We start from the raw sequence: 23,477 nt of genomic DNA, 5'->3' as shown, positions 1-23,477 counted from the left end.
AGAGTTAGTCCTATTCAAGTACAGCCATTTGATTTTTTGACAGAGATGCAGATGCAGTTCTGTGGAAGATAGTCTTTTCAACAAGTGGTGTCACAGCATTTAGATATAGAGAAAACAGTTACCCTACACTTAAACCTCACACTTTATAAAAAATTAACTAAATGGACCATAGATGTAAATGTAAAACATAAAACTATGAGACTTTTAGGAGGTAACGTAGGAGAAGATTTGCGGGAAGTTAGGCTTGGGTGGAAAGTTCTTAGATATGATACCAAAAGCATGATTCATAAAAGGAAAAATTGGTAATATGGACTTAATCAAAATTGAAGTTTTTGACTGGGTGTGGTGGCTCATGGCGGTAATCCCTGTACTTTGGCAGGTGGATGGATCACTTGAGGCCAGGAGTTCTAGACCAGCCTGGCCAATATGGCAAAACCCCATCTCTACTAAAAATTACAAAATTAGCTAGGCATGGTGGTACATGCCTGTAGTCCTCAGCTGAGGTGGGAGGATCACTTGAACCCAGGAGGCAGGTTGCAATGAGCTGAGATTGTATCAGTACACTCCAGCCTGAGTGAAAGTGAGATTCTGTCTCAAATATATATATATATGTATATATGAGTTTTTACTTTGCAGAAGACCCTGCTAAAATGGTGAAAAGACTAGCTACAAACCACGTATTTGCTAAAGGACTCATATCTATTGTATCAAATGAAGAACTCTTAAAATTTAATAGTGAGAAGCAAACAATTCAGTTAGAAAATGAGCAAAAGACATGAAGAGATACTTCACAGAACGATGTGTGGTATACTAGAAAAAGATATGCAACCTCTGTGAACATCAGGGGAATGCATATTAAGGCCATGATGAAATAACAATTCAGTTCTAAGAACAACTAAAATAAAAAATAGTGACAATACCAAATACTGCCAAGGATGAGGAGAAACTGGATTACTCATCCATCCTGGTAAGAATATGAAATGGTACAGCCACTCTGGAAAATAATTTGGCAGTTTTTGGTTAGACTAAACATACATTTACCATACAACCCAGCAGTTGTACTCCTGGGCATTTATTCCAGAGAAATGAAAACATATATCTACTCAAAACCTATATCCTACTCAGTTGTTCATAGCAGCTTTGTTATATTCCCAAACTGGAAACAATCAGTTTTCCTTAATTGGTGAATGGTTACTGTGGTATTCCATACCATGGAATATTATTCAGCAATAAATAGGAATGAACCTATTTGATTCAAATAACAACTTGGATGGATCTAAAGGATGCTGTGCTGAGTGAAAAAAAGCAATCTCAAAATATCACATGCTGTATGATTTTACTTATAAAACGTCTTCAAAATGACAAAATTGTACACATTATTGGTTGGGAAGAATTGAGGACAGGGAAGGAGAATATAAAGGGGCAACAGAAGAACAGTCTTGTGGTAATGGAACAGTTCTGTATCTTGAGGTGGTAGTTACAGAGATCTGCACATGTGAGAAAAATGATATAGAACACCGTGCACATGGTGTATCTGGGTATGATATTGTACTGTGTTGTTTATGACACAACTATTAGTGGAAACTGAGTAAAGGGCATATGAGACTTATCTGTACTACATTTGCTTCCTGTAAATCTTACTTAAAAATAAAAATTTTTAACAAAACTACTTGAGTACCTATAATACTGGAAATTTTACTTGAGCTCTTATGTAATGTCTAATGACAATTCTACAAATTGTAGGCATTCTGTCCATTTAACAGAAGAGACTCGAGACTCATTAATTTTTTTTCTGAAGTCAGATGCATCTTCTAGGGTCAAGAAAATATGGTAAACGCCCCAATTACATAACTGGTAAAGAACTAACAACAAGATTTAAACCTAACTTGGCCAAAGTCCAAAGACCATATCCTTTGTATTACTCTAGACTGCCTCTTCTAAAGTACTTTTTGTCTTGGAATTGAGTGAAAGTAGAGTTTTCATGAGAGAAGTGAGGAGTGTTCATTTATATTACTGATAATTTCTTTTATTTGCTTAATAATTTGAGGATTGTATGTGAGATATGTAATAAACAATGCAGAAGCAAGTGATATGTTGATATAGAAATGAGACATACAGGCTTTTAAGTTGTTCAGAATTTAGTAGAAGGGACAGGGAAATAAATGATTTTAATGCATCTTAAAAAATATTGAGATAAACTTATATAAGAGGCTTTATGGGCACACATACTGGAAAGGAGAAGCATTTAACAGCTCCTGGTGCAATGGGAAGTTAACAGACATTTTTAGTGTGCTCTTGTTGCTGAGAAATATGGCATAGGAAAAGCCACGAACAAAGATGAAAAACATAACTTGAAGTTTATCTGTTCGTTTCACATCCTATAGCTTGTTTGTTTTAAAAGAAAGTAGCTGAAATAATAAGGGTAGGGTAAAATAAGGAAACAATGAAAGCCTGGGATGACAGTAACAAATAATTGTACATAGTTTCTGTGCATGTTGCCAGAGGTGGGCTTTAGATTTGGCTTTAAAATTTCTAGAGACAAAGGCAAATAGAAATATTAGTTAAATAATTAATGATTGTTAGGGTAAGAACAAACCAGGTATCCAAAAAAGGCACGTATTTTCCTGAAATTGAAGCCTAAGCAGGGTTTTACTTGAGGATTCTTATAAAGAGGGTTCTGTGATAACACTTCAAGTGTGTACATTTCAATAACTCCTCTAAAATGAATTTTTAAATGAATTTAATGAGTTTTTTTTATGGTGCGTCTGGTGGTGCGAAGTTAGGTTGGACAGGTAAGTCGAGTTGGACCATAAATGGCATTTTAAAATTTTATTCTCAATGTCATAAGGCAACATAAGGTTGTAGGAATGACCTCAAATTTGCATTTTCAAAGAATTTTTGCGAGTAGATGGGAGAAGGCCTAAAGAGAAGAAGAGAGTAGGAGATACTAGATTAAACTAATGACTTTAATTATGCCTCTTGGTGTGCTGTTTACTGGGTACAATAAATGGCATTGTGGCATATTTAGTTAAAATTAATTCATGACTTTTAGGATTTTTTATGTAGCGACAACTTAGAAGGTTTTTTTGAAGACAACTTTGTTGATTTTAATGGTTTGGAAGACGATACCTCTATAGCTGTTTGAAAAGGGCAGCCTCGGGGCATAAGAGGTGAGAGATTTAGCAATTTCAGATGCTCCTTACGGACTGAAGACTGAAACTTCTGTGTGCGAGTGTTTTGTTTGTTTGTTTGTTTTTAATGCACCTTTTACAGGGTACTAACAGTATCTTAGACACAATAGGTGCTCAATAAATATTTGTTAAATACACAATGAGAGACAAGTACTATGGAAAACAATTTGTACCATGACTTTAGCTCATAGTTATTTTTGTTATTGCACGTAACATATTGTATTTGTATTTCCTCAAGTAAACAAGAAGTTCCCTAAGGGCAGGTACTTAACCTATCTTTGTATCTTTGGAATTTAATATAGTTCCTGACATAAGCATTGTTCAATGGGTCTAATTTGTTTTCTTCCTTTAAAGGCATTTGGATACCTTCGTGATAGAAAAGGCCCTTTTCTTCATCCGTTGATGGTTTGATAGTGGGCTGGGAAGGAAAGCTGTGTTCCTTCACATTAGGCAGCAAATACTTGATTGATTTGATATTTAGCTTAGTCAAGTAAGTTACTGGTACTTTTAAAAGAACTTTTTAAAAAAGAGTTAATAATATACATATATATATACACACACACACACACACACACACACACACACACACACACATACACACACACTTTTTTTTGTTGTTGTTTAAGATAGAGTCTTGCTCTGTCACCCAGGCTGGAGTGCCGTGGTGGAATCTGGGCTCCCTGCAATCTTTGCCTCCCAGGTTCAAGCAATTCTTGTACCTCAGCCTCCCAAGTAGCTGGGACTACAGGTACTTGCCACCATGCCTGGCTGATTTTTTTATTTTTAGGAGAGATGGGATTTCAACATGTTGACCAGGCTGGTCTCAAACTCCTGACCTCAGGTGATCTGCCCACCTCAGCCTCCCAAAGTGCTGGGATTACAGGTGTGAGTCACCACGCCTGGCCTAAAAGAGTTAACGTATTTTAATAACAATAATTAGAAATTTAATTATAAAGAACTCTTAAAGGTATTAAAATTAATTTCAAAACTATTTTCTTTATTGCAGATAAAAATATTTGGCCATTTTTCTAATAGATTGGCTAAAAATAGTAATTAAGTTCTTTTTAAAATAAACTATAAATTGTCTTGAAAGATATTGCTATAAAATTTAAATTTTTTGTTTAATATATTTTTTCAAATAGGTAATACATTCACATGGTACAAAATTCAGAAGGCACAAAAAGGTATACAGTTAAGTTTCTTTGCCAGTCACATAGTTGCTCCCTTCCTGATTCCAGTCACATACTTGCTCCCCAGAAAAAAGCTAAGGAATTATTTTAATGTGATTTTTTTTTTCTAATAATAACAGATTGAAGATCTCAAACAGACAAATCATGGCTTGGAAGAATATGTTAGGAAACTCTTGGATAGTAAGGAGGTGGTAAGCAGTCAAGTAGACGATTTAACCAGCCACAATGAGCATCTTTGTAAAGAATTGATTAAAATTGACCAACTAGCAGAGCAACTAGAAAAAGAGAAAAATTTTGTGGTGGATTCCACCAGCAAAGAACTTGAAGAAGCCAAGGTACCAGATTTACCACTGATCAGGATTTTAATTCTACTTTAAACATTATGTAATTTCTAAATGCAATGAAAAAAGTAGCATTCTCATTTGTATAATTTGGAAGCTTTTTAGATTTGACAGTATATTTAAATGTCTGTTCTAAGGATTAAATTGTTTCTCACATTTTATTTCTTTTAACAAATTTTACTCAAAACATTTCCTAAGTAATATGTAGTCATTGTAAAAAATTTCAAAGCAACAGGAATGTTCTGTGAACCAAATGTTGCTCCCACTTCCCAATTCCTCTCTCTTCTGCGGAGATATCTACAAACTAATAGATACGTTTCTTTTCATTTATTTTCACACATATAATTGATTTCAATACACTTTAAAAATGATTTTTACCAAACTAAAAGTAGAACTGCCATGTGATCCAGCAACAACGCAGCCGGGTATACATCCAAAAGAAAGGGAATCAGTATGTCACAGAGGTATCTGCACTTCCATGTTTATGGCAGCACTATTCACAATAGCCAAGATATGGAATCAATCTAGGTGTCCATTAACGGATAAGTGGATAAAGAAAATGCAGTATATATGCACAATAGAATGTCATTCAACCATAAAGAAGAATAAAACTCTGTCATTTGCAGCAACATTAATGAGCCTGGAGGACATTATGTAAAGGGAAATAAGCCAGGCACAGAAAGACAAATACTGCATGTTCTCACTCATATGTGGAATCTGAAAAAATCAATCTTATGGAGACAGAGCGTAGACTGATGGTTACCAGAGGCTAAAAGAATAGTGGGGAGGAGAGGATGAAAAGAGGCTGGTTAATTAGTACAAAAATACAGTTATAGAGAAGATATAAATTCTAGTGTTTGATGGCACAGTAGGGTGACTGTCTTTAACAATTTATTGCATATTTTAAAATAGCTGAAAGAGAAGATTTGGAGTATTCCTAGAACAGAGAAATAATCTTTAAGGTGATGGATATCCCCATTACCCTGATTTGATCATTACATATTGATGCATGTATTAAAATATCACATGTACCCCATAAATATGTACCATTATTATGTATCAATAAAAAGTCAATTTAAAAGTTTTTTTTTAACTAAAATTTTAGAATTTGCCAATCTTTTTCTTACTGATGTCTGACATTTGGTTCTTGTTCAGGAAGGTTTTTTTTTTCACCTTAGGAACTAGAGATATACTTTCTAAAGTTTTCTTTTAATACTTCTTAGTAGTTTTCCTTCTTTTAATACTGCTAGTTTCTTCTTGTTCTAATATGAGGTAGGGTTGCCTAGTCCTTTCTCCACTGATTTGACTTACCATTTTAACAGATACTAAATTCTCAGATATCTGTGACTATGTTTCTGGACTATTTGTTTTCATTGATTCATTTGCCTTTTTGTGTGCCACCATCACATTGTTTTAGTTACTGTAGCTTTATGATATTTTGATCGACATTTTATTTCTTGATTGAGTACTCTGCCATGAAATTTAGAAACTAGAGATTAAACGTAATTATAAAATGACAGTTTCACTTCTCCATTGCTGCCTAATGGCTGATAAGCAAGATAGAGTGTATTTGAAGTTCAAAAAACAACCTGTTGAATTTTTAAGTGTGTGAACATGCTTATTTGTCTTGATTTTATTAATCACCAAATTAATAAATTGTGTCTGTAAACAAAGTGATTTCCCAAAGCTAATTGTTATTATGTGTTATTTCTTAAACATTCTTTTAATGTAACAGGACTCCTATAGCAAATAATAAAGCAATTAAATAAATTATCAGGTGAAACATTATTGAAGTCACTGTTACAGTAATTTGAAATATGAGTCCAATTGATGAACTCTAGGATTCTATGTATTTTTATGCAGTAACCTCTCATTGAGACTGCTTAATGGATGAGTTTAAATTAGTGGAAAGTCAAATAATGCAACTTTTTTGTTGTTGAGACAGAGTTTCCATTTGTCACCCAGGCTGGAGTGCAGTGGCATGATCTCGGCTCACTGGGACCTCCACCTCCTGGGTTCAAGCGATTTTCTGCCTCAGTCTCCCGAGTAGCTGTGATTACAGGTGCCCACCACCACGCCCATCTAATTTTTGTATTTTTAGTAGAGATAGGGTTTCATCATGTTGGCCAGGCTATCTTGAACTCCTGACCTGAAGTGATCCACCCACCTTGGCCTCCCACAGTGCTGGGATTACAGGCATGAGCCACCTCACCTGGCCATAATAGTGCAATGTTTAAATACATGAGTTTATTACTTTAAGGATACAGTCTTCTCAAACCATGTTGTCTGGAACAGGTCCTTAGAACTACTTGAAATACTAGATAAGAATGATTTGTTTTTAACTTTTGAATTATTTATCTTCAAATGGATGCCGTTAAAGTATTTGAAGTATATTTAAAAGGAGCTTGAATATTTTGAACTTTTTTTTTTTTTTTTGAGACGGAGTCTTGCTCTGTCGCCCAGGCTGGAGTGCAGTGTCAGGATCTTGGCTCACTGCAAGCTCTGCCTCCCGGGTTTACGCCATTCTCCTGCCTCAGCCTCCTGAGTAGTTGGGACTACAGGTGCCTGCCACCTTGCCCGGCTAGTTTTTTTGTATTTTTTATTTTCACCGTGTTAGCCAGGATGGTCTCGATCTCCTGACCTCGTGATCCGCCCGTCTCGGCCTCCCAAAGTGCTGGGATTACAGGCTTGAGCCACCGCACCGGCCTAAACATTTTTCAATATACTTTTGTTTGTATTGTTACTTTAAAATTTTTTTTAACTTATTTTTTTAATGCCACTTCAGGTGGAATGTATTGTTACTTTTTTAAAAGTAACATTCACAGTTTAATGGTAAGTTGATTTCCATCTTTCTTAATTATAAAAATTTTCAAAATTGAGCCAGGCATGGTGGCTTATACCTGTAATCCCAGCACTTTGGGAGGCCGAGGCAAGTGGATCACTTGAGGCCAGGAGTTCGAGACCAGCCTGGTGAACATGATGAATCCCCATCTCTACTAAAATGCAAAAAAATAGCCGGGCATGGTGTCATACGCCTGTAATCCCAGCTACTTGGGAGGCTGAGGCACAAGAATAGCTTGAGCCTGAGAGTCGCTTGCAATGAGCCCAGATCGCGTCACTGCACTCCAGCCTGGGTGACAGAGCGAGACTCTCTGTCAAAAAAAAAAAAAAAAAAATTGTCAGAAGTGCAGAGTGTAATTATGTCTTCCTTGTTTTTGTCTTCAAATTGAAAATTAACTGTACTCCTTCCCAGACTGTGGGAAACCAAACTGACTGAATTCCAACAATGAGAATGCCCTGTTTAGAAGTCATCATTTTTAAAGGGTTGTTAGGGTTTATGTTCTAGAGAGAGTAAGTACTATGTCAGGGTGAATTCTCTGCTATCAAAAGGAAGAATTTTTGGAATGGAAAACATCTAAAATATAAGAGCTAAGATTTACCTAAAACTGTAAGTATTAACTTTACAGGTGAAATTTTACCTGGCTTGGCAACTAGTATTTCTAGGAAATAGATATCCCTAAATAATGTGGAATGTTGGGTATATTTGAGGATTGGAAAGCTATTGGGTGAAAAAGAAGTAAGCAGCAGTCTTAGAGTAGAGATACCGTTGCTGACACAGGGAAGACATCAGGAACTTAATAAGAGAGAACAAAATGGAAATAGGCCTTTGGGTTGGTAGAATGCCCTGAAATGAGGAAGTCACCAACCTCAGTAAGTGAATGTCCCCAAGTAGAATGGGGATTAGAAAGATGCAAAACCAACACTGGGGATATGAACTCCAGTGTGTGTTGTCATCATCCTAAGACATTAGATGTGCATTTTAGGTTTATATTTATGGGGGAGAGATTCCTTGCCTAATTCGTGGGGTAGCACTTGAAATGAGATTTCTAATTTGATTGCTGAGAAAGAAAGTTTGGGTTTCTAGTGTTTGAGATTATTCTCTGGGTATGTGGAGGTAGAGTCTGAGGCTAAAGCTACTGTTAGTTTGTCTGGAATTGAGATAATAAATATATTCACTAGGAACGATTTACTTTTAGTCTTATTTTTAAAGGTCAACAGTTACTTCTTCCATGATTTAGTTCATTAAAATATTTTCATATTAACTATTGGCTATTGCTATGTAATAAATTACTTTGAAACTTGAATGCCTTCAAGCAACAAATATTGATAACCTCACAGGTTCTTGGGTTGGGAGTTCAAGAGTGGCTTAGCTGGGTTGTTCTGGTTCACTGTTTCTCAGGAAATTGTAATCAAGATGATGGCCAGGGCTGGTGGTTTACACCTGTAATTCCAGCACTTTGGGAGGCCAAGGCAGGCAGATCACTTCAGGTCAGGAGTTCAAGACCAGCCTGGCCAATATGATGAAACCCCGTCTCTACTAAAAATACAGAAAACTAGCCGGGCATGGTGGTGGGCGCCTGTAATCCCAGCTACCCAGAAGGCTGAGACCAGATAATTGCTTTATCCTGGGAGGCAGAGGTTGCAGTAAGCTGAGATCACACCACTGCGCTCCACCCTGGATGACAAAGAGAGACTTGATCTCAGAAAACAACAAAAAAAAGATGACTGCCACAGTCATGGCTTGACTGCTACTGGAGGATTTCCTTCTAAGATGGCTCACTCAGATGGCTTTTGGCTATTGACAGGAGGCCTGTTCCTTGCCAGGTGGACCTCTCTCTAGGATTGCTTCATGTATTCTTTGTGGAAGCTTGTTCTCTCTCCACCTTCCCCTTTCCCTCAGCCAACAATCCAAGAGATAATAAGGAGGATCTGCAGGGCTTAGTATGACCCAGTCTCAAAAGTTGTATCTCATCACTTCCTCCATATTCTCATCTTTAAAAGTGAGTCACTAAGTATAACCCACACTCTAGGGGAGGGAAGTTCAGCTCCAGCTATTGAAGGAAGGAGTATTAGAATTTGTGGACATACATTAAAACCACCTCAACTATTTATTCTCTCATCTTGAGTTGTTTATCATTCATGTGTTAACACGGTGTTTACCAGATAACTGAACATGATACTTTGAAATGTGAAGCAGAATTACAATTTTACCATTATTACTTCCTACAGTTTATATTTTTAATTGACATAGGGGCTTTATTATTGGACTGGATCTCTGATAGTCCTTATCATTGTTACTTCTGTAGGTGATTCACTAAAAAGTATTCAGAGCCCACTGTGTGGAAGACATTGTGTAAAGTCTTTGTTTGTCCCCCTTTGTTTGTGGGGGACAAAGACTTTACACAATGCCTTCCACACAGCGGACTCTGAAATACCCACCCCCCAATTCCCTGCACACACTCCCTGTCTTTCTTCTTTGCTTTATTTTTCCCTGTAGCACTTGGCTGTTCCTTTCCCCTTCCCTCACTAGGCTCCAGCCATGCCGGTCTCCACACTTAGAACCAACCAGACGTTCTTTTGCCTTAGGATCTTTGTTAGAGCTGTAACTTTTGCCTGCAATGTTTTTTGCCCAGATTTTCACATGTTTGACTTCCTTTCCTCTGAAGTTTTTGGTGAAAGGTCACCTTTCTTTTTTTTTTTTTTTTTGAGACGGAGTCTCGCTCTATCGCCCAGGCTGGAGTGCAATGGCCAGATCTCAGCTCACTGCAAGCTCCACCTCCCGGGTTCCCACCATTCTCCTGCCTCATCCTCCCGAGTAGCTGGGACTACAGGCGTCTGCCACCTCGCCCGGCTAGTTTTTTGTATTTTTTAGTAGAGACAGGGTTTCACCGTGTTAGCCAGGATGGTCTCGATCTCCTGACCTCGTGATCCGCCCGTCTTGGCCTCCCAAAGTGCTGGGATTACAGGCGTGAGCCACCGCGCCTGGCCTGAAAGGTCACCTTTCAATGAGGACTTCCTGACCACCCTATTTAAAATTCCAACCTGTTCCTCCATAAATGTTCCCAGTATCCATAACTCCGCTCTTCTTTTTCTAGTATATTATATAATTTATTTTTAAGGTTTATTATTGTCTATTCTAGCTGGAATGTAGGATCCACAAAGGCAGAAATTTTTGTCTCTCTTGTTTACTTAACTCAGGTGCCTAGAACATGAGTGCTCCTTGTATTATTTTTTGAGAGATGTAATCACTAACGTATATTTTGACTATTATCTTTTGTTTTTCTTTTTTTGGCTAGAATGTATGCTCTATGAAGGCAGAGATTTTTGCCTTTTTTACTCATTATTTTACCCAGCACATAACACAATGGCAGGCATGTAGTAAGCATTCATTAATTGTTAAGTAAGTGAAAACACTGGGTTAGCAGTTTTTCATTTGGGCCAGTTATTTTGTTTGTCAGAGTGGAATCAACATTTTTTTTAATCATTGTAAAATTAATACAGGTTTATTATACCAAATTTTACTCCATATAGAAAAGTAAATGAAGAAAATAACATCTACCATAATCATACCTTGTTATACCTAGACACAATCTTCAGCTTATGTATTATTGGTTATGTTTATTTGTAGGATGTCTGCATATAAATTTATTTTTTATGAGAGTGTATCATACTAGATACTCTTGCAGAGTGAATTTTTATACTTAATGTGGAAATCTTAACACATTCAAAGTAGACCTGTATCATTTTAATGTCTACTTAGTAGTAGACACTAAAACATTGAAAATTGTCTATTCAAGACTATACATAAGGTTATTCAAACTGTATATAATTATGTTTTATTTCTAAGTATTTTACTTGTGAGAAAAATGTTCCAAATAATAGCACCCCTTAATATTTCATAAACTGAAAATATGACTGCCAGAAAAATCGTAGAAGAGAACATTGGTCTAAAGAACAAATGAGGCCGGGCGCGGTGGCTCAAGCCTGTAATCCCAGCACTTTGGGAGGCCGAGACGGGCGGATCATGAGGTCAGGAGATCGAGACCATCCTGGCTAACACGGTGAAACCCCGTCTCTACTAAAAAATACAAAAAGCTAGCCGGGTGAGGTGGCGGGCGTCTGTAGTCCCAGCTACTCGGGAGGCTGAGGCATGAGAATGGCGTAAACCCGGGAGGCGGAGCTTGCAGTGAGCTGAGATCCGGCCACTGCACTCCAGCCCGGGCGACAGAGCGAGACTCCGTCTCAAAAAAAAGAAAAAAAAAAAAAAACAAATGAAGTACGGTAATTCCAGAGAATTCAAATTTAAAATGTACTAGGCAAGATCAGGATGCAGTTTAGAATAATGAGGGAAAAGTTGATGAACTGCAAAATACATTAAGCAAATATGCTTACTGTAAAAGAGCTTTACTGCTTTGCATAAAAACTTAGTCACTGTCTTGTAGGAATATAGTGTAGTCATATGCTAAATACGTGACTATAGGTCCTATCTGATAAGACTGGTTATGTTCACTGTCATAAATGGATACAAAAAGTATTTTGTGTGTTGAATTGAACTAAGCAATTGAGTTCAGAAGAGAAAGCAATCTTTTCTGAATGGGATAATTTGGGTTAACTTATTTTATTCTAGTCATTCTTTTATTGCTTTCCTATTATCTTCAGAATTATAGTTAGTACTAACATTTTGTTCCAGTTTATGGGGAATAATTTTGTAAAATATAATCAATTAACATTTTATACAGAACATTAGATAATTGAAGGGAATTGTTATTTCATCCTGGGTAAATCATCTTTTATCATCGAAGGTCGCTAAACAGAGGTTATTTCTTCTTTAAAATATTCACTGTCTTCATGTTTTTTTTTAAGTGACTTCCTTTTTTTGATGTTCTTTTTCCAATTAGTTTAAACATCTTTAATAGAAATATATATTTTTTTTTTACTTTTTCTTCAGATTGAACTCATTTGCCAGCAAAATAATATTATAGTATTGGAAGATACAATAAAAAGGCTTAAATCTGTAAGTACATTTTTCATAAATATATGTTAAGGAATCGTTTTTATTTGGTCACTAAATATATAAAGTCATATCTTTGGCTCTCATGCGTTTCGTGAGGAATAAAATATGTTTGTTTTCTAAAATCTGCACCAGCTGCTAGGGACACAGGGGAACCCCTATCTGTAAGAGTGACCTTTTTTTGCTTCTTTCATCACTACTCCTTTCTTTCCTAGAGGCAAAGAACAACTTTTGGTTGGTTTTATTAATGTCCTTATCTGTTAATTGATTTAAAATGGTGACTGACTAATTCTCAAAATATAAAGTGTGTTTGTTTACACATTAACTTTTATCCCCCTTAATAATAAATATTTTTAAGCCATAAATTTTGTTACATAATTCCAATGTTTTGTCTAACAATGTGAAATGAAAACTGTGTTTAAAACATTTTAATGTTATTTAAAATATTTAAAACCGTCTATCTGAAAGTATATTTATAATTTTCTTCCAATAAAGTATTGTTAAATAAATGTTGTCAAAGAAGTGTTTCTAAATATATTGAAGTGAATGCAAATTCATGGGAATGCTTACAAGTATGGAATATCCAGCATTCAGTTAATGTATTCACTCATTGAACAATATTGGACAAAACTTTGATGCTATAACAGATGCTTTAATAGTAGCATATGTTTTTCTTTCTTTTTTTTTTTGAGATGGAGTCTTGCTTTGTTGCCCAGGCTGGAGTGCAATGGCACAATCTCGGCTCACCACAACCTCCGCCTCCTGGGTTCAAGCGATTCTCCTGCCTCAGCCTCCCAAGTAGCTGGGACCACAGGCGTGCGCCACCATGCCTGGCTAATTTTTTTGTATTTTTAGTAGAGAGGGGGTTTCACCATCTCTACTAAGGCTGGTCTCAAACTCCTGACCGCATGATCCACCCGCCTCAGCCTCCCAAGGTGCTGGGATTACAGGTGTGAGCCACCATACCCAGCCTAGTAGCGTATGTTTTTCTAAAGTAAATCCATGCCATTTCTAGGATATGTGCTAGGTCTGTGGACATTTCTGGCCTCTCTAAAATTTCTTTACCATTTTTTCTCCAAAATTATTGAGCAAATTTAAGGATACTTTCAGTTAAAACGTAGCATACCCAGAAATTCTGGAAAAGAAAGATACCTAACTGCTTTTTAAAAATTTTTGATATATGATTTTTTTAAATGTTGTATTTAAAAAAATACCAAATTAAATGTTTTTAAGGATCCTGTTTGTTTTCAATTTCACTTAGAAAATGATGCTATCATTTAGCTTGAAATAATGGCCTAATTTTTTCCTCCTTGGCAAGATAATTTTAGATACTGAAAAAGCACAAAATAAATCTCCTTCTAGACTTGATTCCTTTGTCAAGACTTTGGAAGCAGACAGAGATTACTATAAGAGTGAAGCTCAACATTTGAGAAAGATGATGAGAAGTAGGTCTAAAAGTCCAAGACGCCCATCACCAACTGCCCGGGTAGGTTTTATAAACTTATAAATATTTTGAAGTTTGTTAACCCAGACACTGGCTTTTATTCTTTGTTTTACCTAATTTGGAAATGATTTGTTTTGATTTGGTGTGAATTGCTATATCAAAGGGGTTGAGAGACAGAAGTTTCTCTGATGGCATAGTAGACTACTGATATTGATTCTTTATCCTCAGCATAAGTAGCACTTGGGAGGTAATCAGACAAATGTGGGATAATTTGGAACAAAGCTGTTCTAAAAATACGTGGTTTTTAAACTTATTTTTTATAATTTCCTTTCATTATATAGTCTTGTTTTCTTAAATAGAAATTGTTCACTGCTATTAGTAGCACCTTTCTATCAGTACTATATATCAAAGAAGAATTTCAGATTCCTTACATAATTACAGGGTGCAAACTGTGATGTAGAACTTTTGAAGACAACAACAAGAGATCGTGAAGAACTTAAATGCATGCTGGAAAAATATGAGCGCCATTTGGCAGAAATTCAGGGTAATGTCAAGGTTCTTACATCAGAGAGAGACAAGACCTTCCTTCTTTATGAACAGGTAAACTTATAAAAAAACAAATTATGTAAGCAATAACATTGAATTCTAGAGGTATGTAATTCTTCTTTGAGATCTATGAGACTGCTTAAACCTGCAAATCAAATTAATCTAACATTTGGGGATTACATATGTTTTTAAGATATTCTTAATGAAATGTAATACATTTCCAATATAGTAGGTATGTGAGTACACACATATGTTATCCCCATAGCCAAAAAAAGATCATATGCATGCATAAAAATAGTCTTATTTTTGGAATAAGATATGGAGAAACCGTTAAAAGATAAGGTGTTGTGAGTTCAAGGTAAAAAGATCAAATCCTGACCTTTTCATCGTGAGCTCGCCACACCTTACCGCATCACTTTGGGAACTTCTATGTAATTTGCTTAATTTTAGAGAATAAAAGAAGTATGTAGTTTACCTCTGCTTTCTAGCTTAAAATTGCATAGCTTTTATTAATCAAATAACTTCTTTACCCAACAAGTATTAAATCCTATAAATCACCCATATAACTTCTTTTAAAAGTATCACAATTTTTTAACAAATTATAGCTGTTATATGTAGGGTTCTAGGCTCACTACTCTAAGGGATAGAAAAATGATAAGATGCTGACCATGTTCTCCTATAAATGTACAGTCTAGTTAGGGAGACAAAGTATATTGTATTTATTGACTTTTATTACTATAAGTGGTCTAGAAGATATTATAAGAAACAAAAGAATTGGGCATTTTGAGGTATGGTGATCAAGGAAATCTTTGTTAAAAGTTATGAAGTGTGAGCCCTGAAAAATGAATGGAGTTTCTGTTACGCTGAAAGGAACTAGAAGGAACATTCCAGACTAAAGGAATGGTATGAGGCAAAGGATAAAGGTAGGAAAATCAGCAGATAAATAAATTGGTTTAAGACTAGAATAGAGGATGTGTGTCAGTGGAGAAGGGAGAGAGCTAAGACTTGAAAGGTAGATTACACTAGAGCAGGAATCAATATACTTTTTCTGTAAAGCCCAGACAAAAAATATCTTCTGCTTTGCAAGCCATGTGGTCTCTGTTGTAACTAATCAGCCCTATAGTTGTAGGGTGAAAGCAGCTTTGGACAATACATAAATGAATAACTTTGACTCTATTACAATAAAACTTTATAGATACTGAAATTTGAATTTCACATTATTTTTACTTGTTTTAAAATATTCTTTTGATATTTTCCCTAGTCATTTAAAAATGCAAAAATATTTCTCCACTTACAGACCTACAGGAGGCAGGCTAGATGTGGCCTGTGAGTTATACATAGTTTGCTGACTTCTGGACTAAATGGTACAGGCTGTTCAATGGGCCTTATATGGGGTTTATATTTTGCTTTATAAGCAACAATCTTTTGTTTTTTTTTAAAGGCAGGCAAAATATGACCAAAGTAGCATTTTACAATTTAAAAACTTTAACCTTATGGCAAATTTTTATTTCTCACGTCATCTTTCTATATCGTCTTCTTATGTAACAATTTCTCCTTTGAGAGAGTTGGAGGAGGGAGAGACCATGGACTCCTCCTTAGAGGGCTGTTACGGTTGTGCACATATAAGGCATTAAGGGACTAAGCAAGGGTGTTTCAGTGGAAATAAATGTAGGGACAGATGCAAAAGACCTTGTGAAGGGAGATTTGACATCATTTGATCTTAGGAAGAAGGAGGGTTACATGACAGTGACTAAAATTCTGTCTTGAATGACTCAGCAATATGGTAATAAAATAAGAAATAGGAGAGTCTTTGGTGGTTTGAGGAAAAAGATGTGAGTTTGTTTTTAGACAGAGTAAGATTATGGTAGCACATTCAGGTTGTAATTGCCATCAGGCTGTAAGAACTGTGGGACTGGATTAGAGAGAGGCAAGAGTTAAATAGTTAGCTTTGGAAATCATCTGCTTAGCAGTGAGCTTTGCGCCTTCAGAGTGGATGAAGTCTCTGAATGAGAAAACTGTACGTAGAGGAGCAGAAAATTTAAGATACAATATTCAAGAGGCAGAAGAGAACCTTTGAAAGAGACAAAGATGCAGAGAGCTAGGGAGGAACAATGTTATAAGGGAGGAAGGAATCTCAAAAAGAAGCATGTTGTAAACAGCAACAGACATCACTGAAATATCAAGGAGAATAGGAACTGAGAAAAGACCATTATATTTGGTTAGGTCTTTAGTTGAAATTCCACAGAGGGTGGGAGGGTGGGAGCCAGGTTATTCTGGGGTGGTAGAGTGGATGGTAAGGAACCATTGGCAATAGTTATAGACCATAGGACATTTTTTTTTTTAACGTGTCGAAGGAAGAAGAGACATAGGATGGTAAATTGGTCAGCAGGATAAAGTGACAGGTTTTCAAGATAAGGGAGCACCGTTCATGACTGAAGGCAGGGGAGAAAGTGCCAGTGGAGAGGGCACTATTCAAGAGGAGAAGAAATAATTATAATTAAGTCAGGGAGATCTTAGAAGATACTTTAGGAGATGAGGTTTGGGGTTCTGGTGAAGGCTTAGCTATGGAAATTGGGAAATTATATATTTTCCTTTGGGGCTTGGAGACCGTCTGAATAAACAGTGATCAAAATCAAGAGGAAGGAAGATAAAGAGACCTGTGCAGCAAACTATGATATTAAATAATCTGCAGGTTTGGAATAGATTGGGGACCCAAGGATGGTTGAACAGATGTGCAGAGACTATGTTGGGTTATCAGTAAGGATTGGTAGGCCTTTCTGTCAGTGCAAAAGTAGCAGGACATAGGAATGGCATCTGTATTTATATTTAGGAAGACTGAAACACTATGATAATATTTATTAAACTGGCAGTCTGCCTAAATTGTGCTGAATTTAAATTTACACTACAAAATGAATAAATGGAGTATACCAAATATATTTCTTAGCAAAACATTTTCTGTTGCAATGATTTCCTCCAAATTAATTTTATTGTAGACTTTTGACAAAGATGTTGTAACATGAACTTCTATTTAAATATATCCATTTTCATTTATTTGTATAAATTCATTTTAAAATAAAAGTGATACCATTACCCTGCTGCATGCATGTTGATGTAGTTTTGCATTTTAACTGGCTAAAGATTTTTTATGTTTACGTGTTCTAAACATAGAACATAAAGCTTGTTATACCAAATTCTATGATTTAAATAATAGGCACAGGAAGAGATTGCCCGACTTCGACGAGAAATGATGAAAAGCTGTAAGAGTCCTAAATCAACCACGGCACATGCTATTCTCCGGCGCGTGGAGACTGAAAGAGACGTAGCCTTCACTGATTTACGAAGAATGACCACAGAACGAGATAGTTTGAGAGAGAGGCTGAAGGTTGGAAAGGATTTTATTTACGTGAACATAGGTGAAACACAAATGCAGGGATATTGAAATCACTTTATTTTGTTTTTGCTTTTTAATCAGATTGCTCAAGAGACAGCATTTAATGAGAAGGCTCACCTGGAACAAAGGATAGAGGAGCTGGAGTGTACCGTTCATAATGTAAAAAAAAAAAAATCTCTTTTGGCTATAAACACTCAATGACTTTCCCCTTTTCCCTTTTTCTGTGTTCAGAGAAGTTCTTTTATTTTTCTAAGATAGTGTTTATAGTCCTAAAATGCTTAAGGTATTTTATAGTGTAAATTGTCACTTTTTCACTTGCTTATTTCCTTCTAAAAATGTAAGTGCTTTTTGGTGTTAGATTGCAAAGTGTGTACTTCAAAAAAATCACTAGGAATTCGTTTTCAGGGATCTTATCCACTTTCTCATCTCCATATTTTGTTAAACATAATATTGCCAGATGTAAAGAAAATGGTTTATTCTACCTAAAGAGTGGATACAGTAGGGAAAATTTTGATGAAATAAAAATGATAAGCAAAGTATATTTAAACTGAGTTTAAATGTGAAACATCACCTTTTTCCTAATCAGATTTGATATGCTATGAATATATATTGATGATATTGTCACTATATTAACATAATTAAGGAAATTTAACTTTCTGTTACCAAATATAATTGAAGATGTTTATAAATTCATCTGTACTGTTTTATTGTAATGAGTTAAAAATATGAGACAGGGGCCAGGCATGGTGGCTCACGCCTGTAATCCCAGCACTTTGGGAGGCCAAGGCGGGTGGATCACCTAATGTCAGGAGTTTGAGACCAGCCTGACCAATATGGTGAAACCCTGTCTCTACTAAAAATACGAAAATTAGCCAAGTGTGGTGGTGTGCGCCTGTAGTCCCAGCTACTTGGGAGGCTGAGAGAGGAGAATTGCTTGCACCTGGGAGGTGGAGGTTGCAGTGAACCGAGATTGCACCCCTGCACTCTAACCTGGGCGACAGAGCGAGACTCCATCTCAAAAAAAGAAAATTACTAGACAGGAGAAAATAATTTTTATTTTCATAATTCTACATTATATGTGTAATTTGTTAATGTTGGGCAACAAATAAATTCTTTTGCAAATAGCATATTTATACTATAGTCAGATTGAACCAGATTGAAAAATGTAGACTGATATATTGTGATAAGCTTTATAGAAAAGCTTTGCAGTGGCTGCTTCTTGGTCCTACTTCAGAACACCTTATCTGTAAAACCTACAGCAGTCAGGTCTAACCTGATAATCTCATCATGTCAGTCTTGCCACAAACCAGTCTGTGCAGAGGGAATATGTCCCTTCAGGAAGATTACTAAGGTGTTTTTAGTGATGGCAGTAACCTTGTCATTCTACTTGTATAGCTTGATGATGAACGTATGGAGCAAATGTCAAATATGACTTTGATGAAGGAAACCATAAGCACTGTGGAAAAAGAAATGAAATCACTAGCAAGAAAGGCAATGGATACCGAAAGTGAACTTGGCAGACAAAAAGCAGAGAATAATTCTTTGAGGTAAACTAAATTACCTTTAAACAACCAACAGTTTACTATAACTATAGCTCTGCTTTTGATAGTGTATTTTATAATGAAAATTATTTGTTGAGTTCATTTCTGAAAGGATGATTGAAAAGCAGTTGTAGGAACCTCGGCACACAGTGAACAATTTTCCTGAGCTCAATCACAGACTCGTAATGCCACACTTAACCAGGAATCATACTTCTAGTAATCTTACTTTGCATTTGTTAAAAACTTCAACTTTTCACTGAAATAGCGTTTACAAAGCTCTGCTGGATACAAAATATATTTGACTTTGATTGTTTAATTTACCTTTATAACTTTAAATTCTGTTCTGGGATATGAACAGTATAAGAAAACACAAAGCACAGGTTTGGCAGTTGCTTAGAAAAAGAGTGATTTAGAATATAATGAAAAGCCATAACAGAGAAATAGGAGCATGTGGTGGAATATATGTTAATTGAATGCAAGTACTATACTTAGTCTTTCCTATGTACTGGTGTGGTTGCTGAAGACATATCAATTGAAGCAGCCTACGGCAATAAGCTTGGGCGACGGGGAAAATGAGTTATTGAAGACCTCTACATGAGTGGTTTTACTTTTAGTATCTGTTGATGTGAGAAATAGAGGTTCTACAGATTCAGTAAGGTTGAATTTCATTGCATCTATGAACACTGAAGCATAGTAATAGCTTAATATCTAGGTAATGGGTTGATCTGTGCAGCAAACCACCGTGGCACACGTTTACCTGTGTAACAAACCTGCACATCCTTTACATATTCCCCGGAACTTAAAATAAGAAAGAAAAATAGTAGTTCACACTCCTCTTAATGCTGAGATTACAGGCATGAGCCTCCGGGCCTGGCCTTTCTTAACAAATTTTTAAGTATATAATCTGATACTGTTAAATGTAAGAACAGTGTTGTAAAGCAGATCTCTAGAGTTTTTCGTATTGCGTAACTGAACCTCTTGATCCTCTGAACAGCACTCCCTATTTTCCCCTCCAGTCAGTCCCTGGCAACTACCATTTTACTTTCTGTTTCTGAGTTTAACTATTCAGAGACATCTTGTAAGTAGAGTATTGAGTAGTATTTGTCCTTCTCTGGTTGTCTTATTTCACTTAGCAGAATGTCAATGTTTGTCCACGTTGTAGCATATGACAGAATTTCCTCCTTTCTTGAGGCTGAATCTTTAGTTCTTTATCTTTTTGTTCCTTTCTCTCTCTCCCTCCTTTCATTTTTATAATTCTTTGTTAATGTTCGCTCTCTTGATGGTGTCCCACATATCCCATAGGCTTTCTTCATTTCTTTTTAGTCTTTTTTCTTTTTTATTCTCTGGGTATTTTCAAATGACCTGCCTTCAAGTTTACAAATTATTTTTTTCTACTTCATCTAGTCTACTGTTGATGTTCTCCAAGAAAGCTTGTCTTGGGCTGGGTACGGGGGCTCACACCTGTAATCCCAGCACTTTGAGGGGCCAAAGCAGGAGGATTACCTGAGGCCAGGACTTTGAAATAAGCCTAGGCAACATAGCAAGACCTTGTCTCTACAAAAATAAAAGTATCTTTTTATTAACAGATGTTATTTATGTAGTCAGATTTATTCATCTTTCCCATTTGATTTATGCTTTTATCCTTTTTTTTTGAGACAGAGTCTCACTCTCCCACCCAGGCTGGAGTGTAGTGACGTGATCTCGGCTCACTGCAAACTCTGCCTCCCGGGTTCACGCAATTCTCCTGCCTCAGCCTCCTGAGTAGCTGGGACTACAGGTGCCCACGACCATGCCCGGCTAATTTTTTCTATTTTTAGTAGAGACGGGGTTTCATGGTGTTAGCCAGGATGGTCTCGATCTCCTGACCTTGTGATTCGCCCGCCTCGACCTCCCAAAGTGCGGGGATTATGGCGTGAGCCACCGTGCCCAGCCTAATTTATGCTTTTTTTTTCTTTCTCAGTTATAGGAACATGAAGGTATGTTCCTATATTATCTTCATATTTATATCTGTAATTTACCAGGAGTGTATTTTTGTATATGTTGTGAGGCAGTGGGCAAGTTTTGTTTTATTTTGTTTTTTAGCATATGATGACTCAAATTTTCCCAGCAATATTTGTTGAAAAGATTGTCCTTTACCGCTCTGCAGAGATGTTTTTCTTATAAATAAATATCTATGTATGTGTGTATTTCTAGGGTCAGTAATCTGTTCCATTTATCTTTTACATGGTTCTTGTACCATTACAAAACTTCCCTAATTACTATAACTGTAAAAGTGTTAAATCTATAAGAACAAATCTACCTTTTTATTCATCAAGAAAGTCTTGACTGTTGCTGGCCCTTTGCATTTTCAATTTTCATATAAATTTTAGAGTTAGCTGGTCAAAGTCCACCCCGAAAAAGAAAAACCCTATTAAGATTTTAACTGGCATTGAATTGAGTAATAGATTAATTTTGAAATAATTTATTTTTATGTTATTTGAGTCTTCTGGACTGCCATAAACATTGCATATCTCTCTATATATTTATATATTTTTCAGTTTTGCTCTGTAATGTTTCCTATTTTTTGTGTGTAGAGAGGTCTTACATTTATTTTGTTAAATTCATAGGTACTCAGTATTTTGAGATTATATTAATTGTTTTTAAAAATTGTGGCTGGTGTATAAAAATAAAATTGATTTTTGTATTTTGGTGTGGTATTCAACAGTCCTGCTAACTTTTCATTATTTTTAATAACCCATCTACAAAAGTGTTTTTTTCATTTGTGTATACAAAATCATGTTATCTGCAAGTATTCTTTTCCGGCCTCTCTAATTCTTACACATTTTATTTTTCTTGCCGTGTTATATGTGAATTACTTCTAATTAACTATTAAATACATTTCTTGTAGGTTTCTTGATAACTATGTAATACTAGATTTAAGAACATTTTCTTCTATTTTTATTTTGCCCAGATATTAAAAAATCATGCATCAATGTTGAAATTGATCTGATAATTTTTATTCACGTATTTAGATGGTCACATTATTTTTCTCCCTTATTCTGTTAAAATGTGAACTTATGCTGATTAATTTTGTAATACTAAACCAACCTTACAGGGTAGAATAAATACGGATTGGTCACACTATATTATGCTTGTTACTTATTATTGGTCTAAGTTAACTAATGTTTTGTATGTTTACATCTATTTTTGTAATTTAGATTGACTGATACTTTACCTTTCTTATGGCTTTTATTTTATTTTTTATTATTTTTGAGACAGAGTTTCGCTCTTGTTGCCCAGGCTAGAGTGCAATGGTGCGATCTTTGCTGACCACAACCTCCGCCTCCCAGGTTCAAGTGATTCTCCTGCCTCAGCCTCCCGAGTAGCTGGTACTACAGGCGCCGGCCACCATGCCCGGCTAGTTTTTGTATTTTTTAGTAGAGACGGGGTTTCACCGTGTTTGCCAGGATGGTCTCGATCTCCTGACCTCGTGATCCGCCCGTCTCGGCCTCCCAAAGTGCTGGGATTACAGGCTTGAGCCACCGCGCCCGGCCCATCTTTTCTTTAAGGGAAGGTTTTATTTCATTTATTTATTAAAGAAATAATTTTTTCTTAAGCCAGTCAGTATATATATGTAAGCATTTTTCATTTTGTCTAAATTTTAAAAGATATTTAGTATAATGTTATTTATAATATCCTGTGAACATTTTAATGTACGTAGAGTCTGTAGTTATTTCCTGTTTTTCTATTCTGGAATTGGTGGTTTATTAGTTTTTTCCAAAGACCAACATTTTGCTTTGGTTTTGATCCTCTCTATTGTTTGTTTTTATTATTTCATAAACTTTTGTTCTTATTTTCTTATTTCCTTTCTTCTATGTTCTTTAGATTTCTTTTTTTCTTGAATTTTCTTCAGGTGAATGCTTACATTTTTACTTCTTAGGCCTTTTTTTCTAATAGAAACATGTAAAGCTTTAAATTATCCTCAAAATACTTCTTTAGGTA

The 23,477-nt window shown here is 35.9% G+C and overlaps 1 protein-coding gene across 3 annotated transcripts in view; it reads left to right on the top strand.

Annotated features, from left to right (window-relative positions):
- The window catches only part of TSGA10 (testis specific, 10), a 174,466-nt gene that overhangs the window by 33,702 nt on the left and 117,287 nt on the right, over positions 1-23,477 (top strand). Inside the window, exons 3-10 of one of the 3 annotated variants that reach the window (XM_011956551.1) lie at positions 3,546-3,681; positions 4,501-4,716; positions 12,512-12,577; positions 13,937-14,060; positions 14,460-14,618; positions 17,776-17,946; positions 18,037-18,114; positions 19,351-19,502. In XM_011956551.1, the coding sequence (XP_011811941.1) occupies positions 14,010-14,060; positions 14,460-14,618; positions 17,776-17,946; positions 18,037-18,114; positions 19,351-19,502 (611 nt within the window). In that variant the 5' untranslated portion in view covers positions 3,546-3,681; positions 4,501-4,716; positions 12,512-12,577; positions 13,937-14,009. Of the gene's footprint in view, positions 1-3,545; positions 3,682-4,500; positions 4,717-12,511; positions 12,578-13,892; positions 14,061-14,459; positions 14,619-17,775; positions 17,947-18,036; positions 18,115-19,350; positions 19,503-23,477 lie in introns of all 3 variants that reach the window. The other 2 variants (XM_011956552.1, XM_011956553.1) reach the window with 2 other exon arrangements.

Source organism: Colobus angolensis, unplaced genomic scaffold (genome assembly GCF_000951035.1).
Source record: "Colobus angolensis palliatus isolate OR3802 unplaced genomic scaffold, Cang.pa_1.0 Scaffold42, whole genome shotgun sequence".
NCBI classification, from domain to species: domain Eukaryota; kingdom Metazoa; phylum Chordata; class Mammalia; order Primates; family Cercopithecidae; genus Colobus; species Colobus angolensis.
Note: the sequence above shows the minus strand (reverse complement) of the source record. Positions and strands in the feature narration are given on the sequence as shown.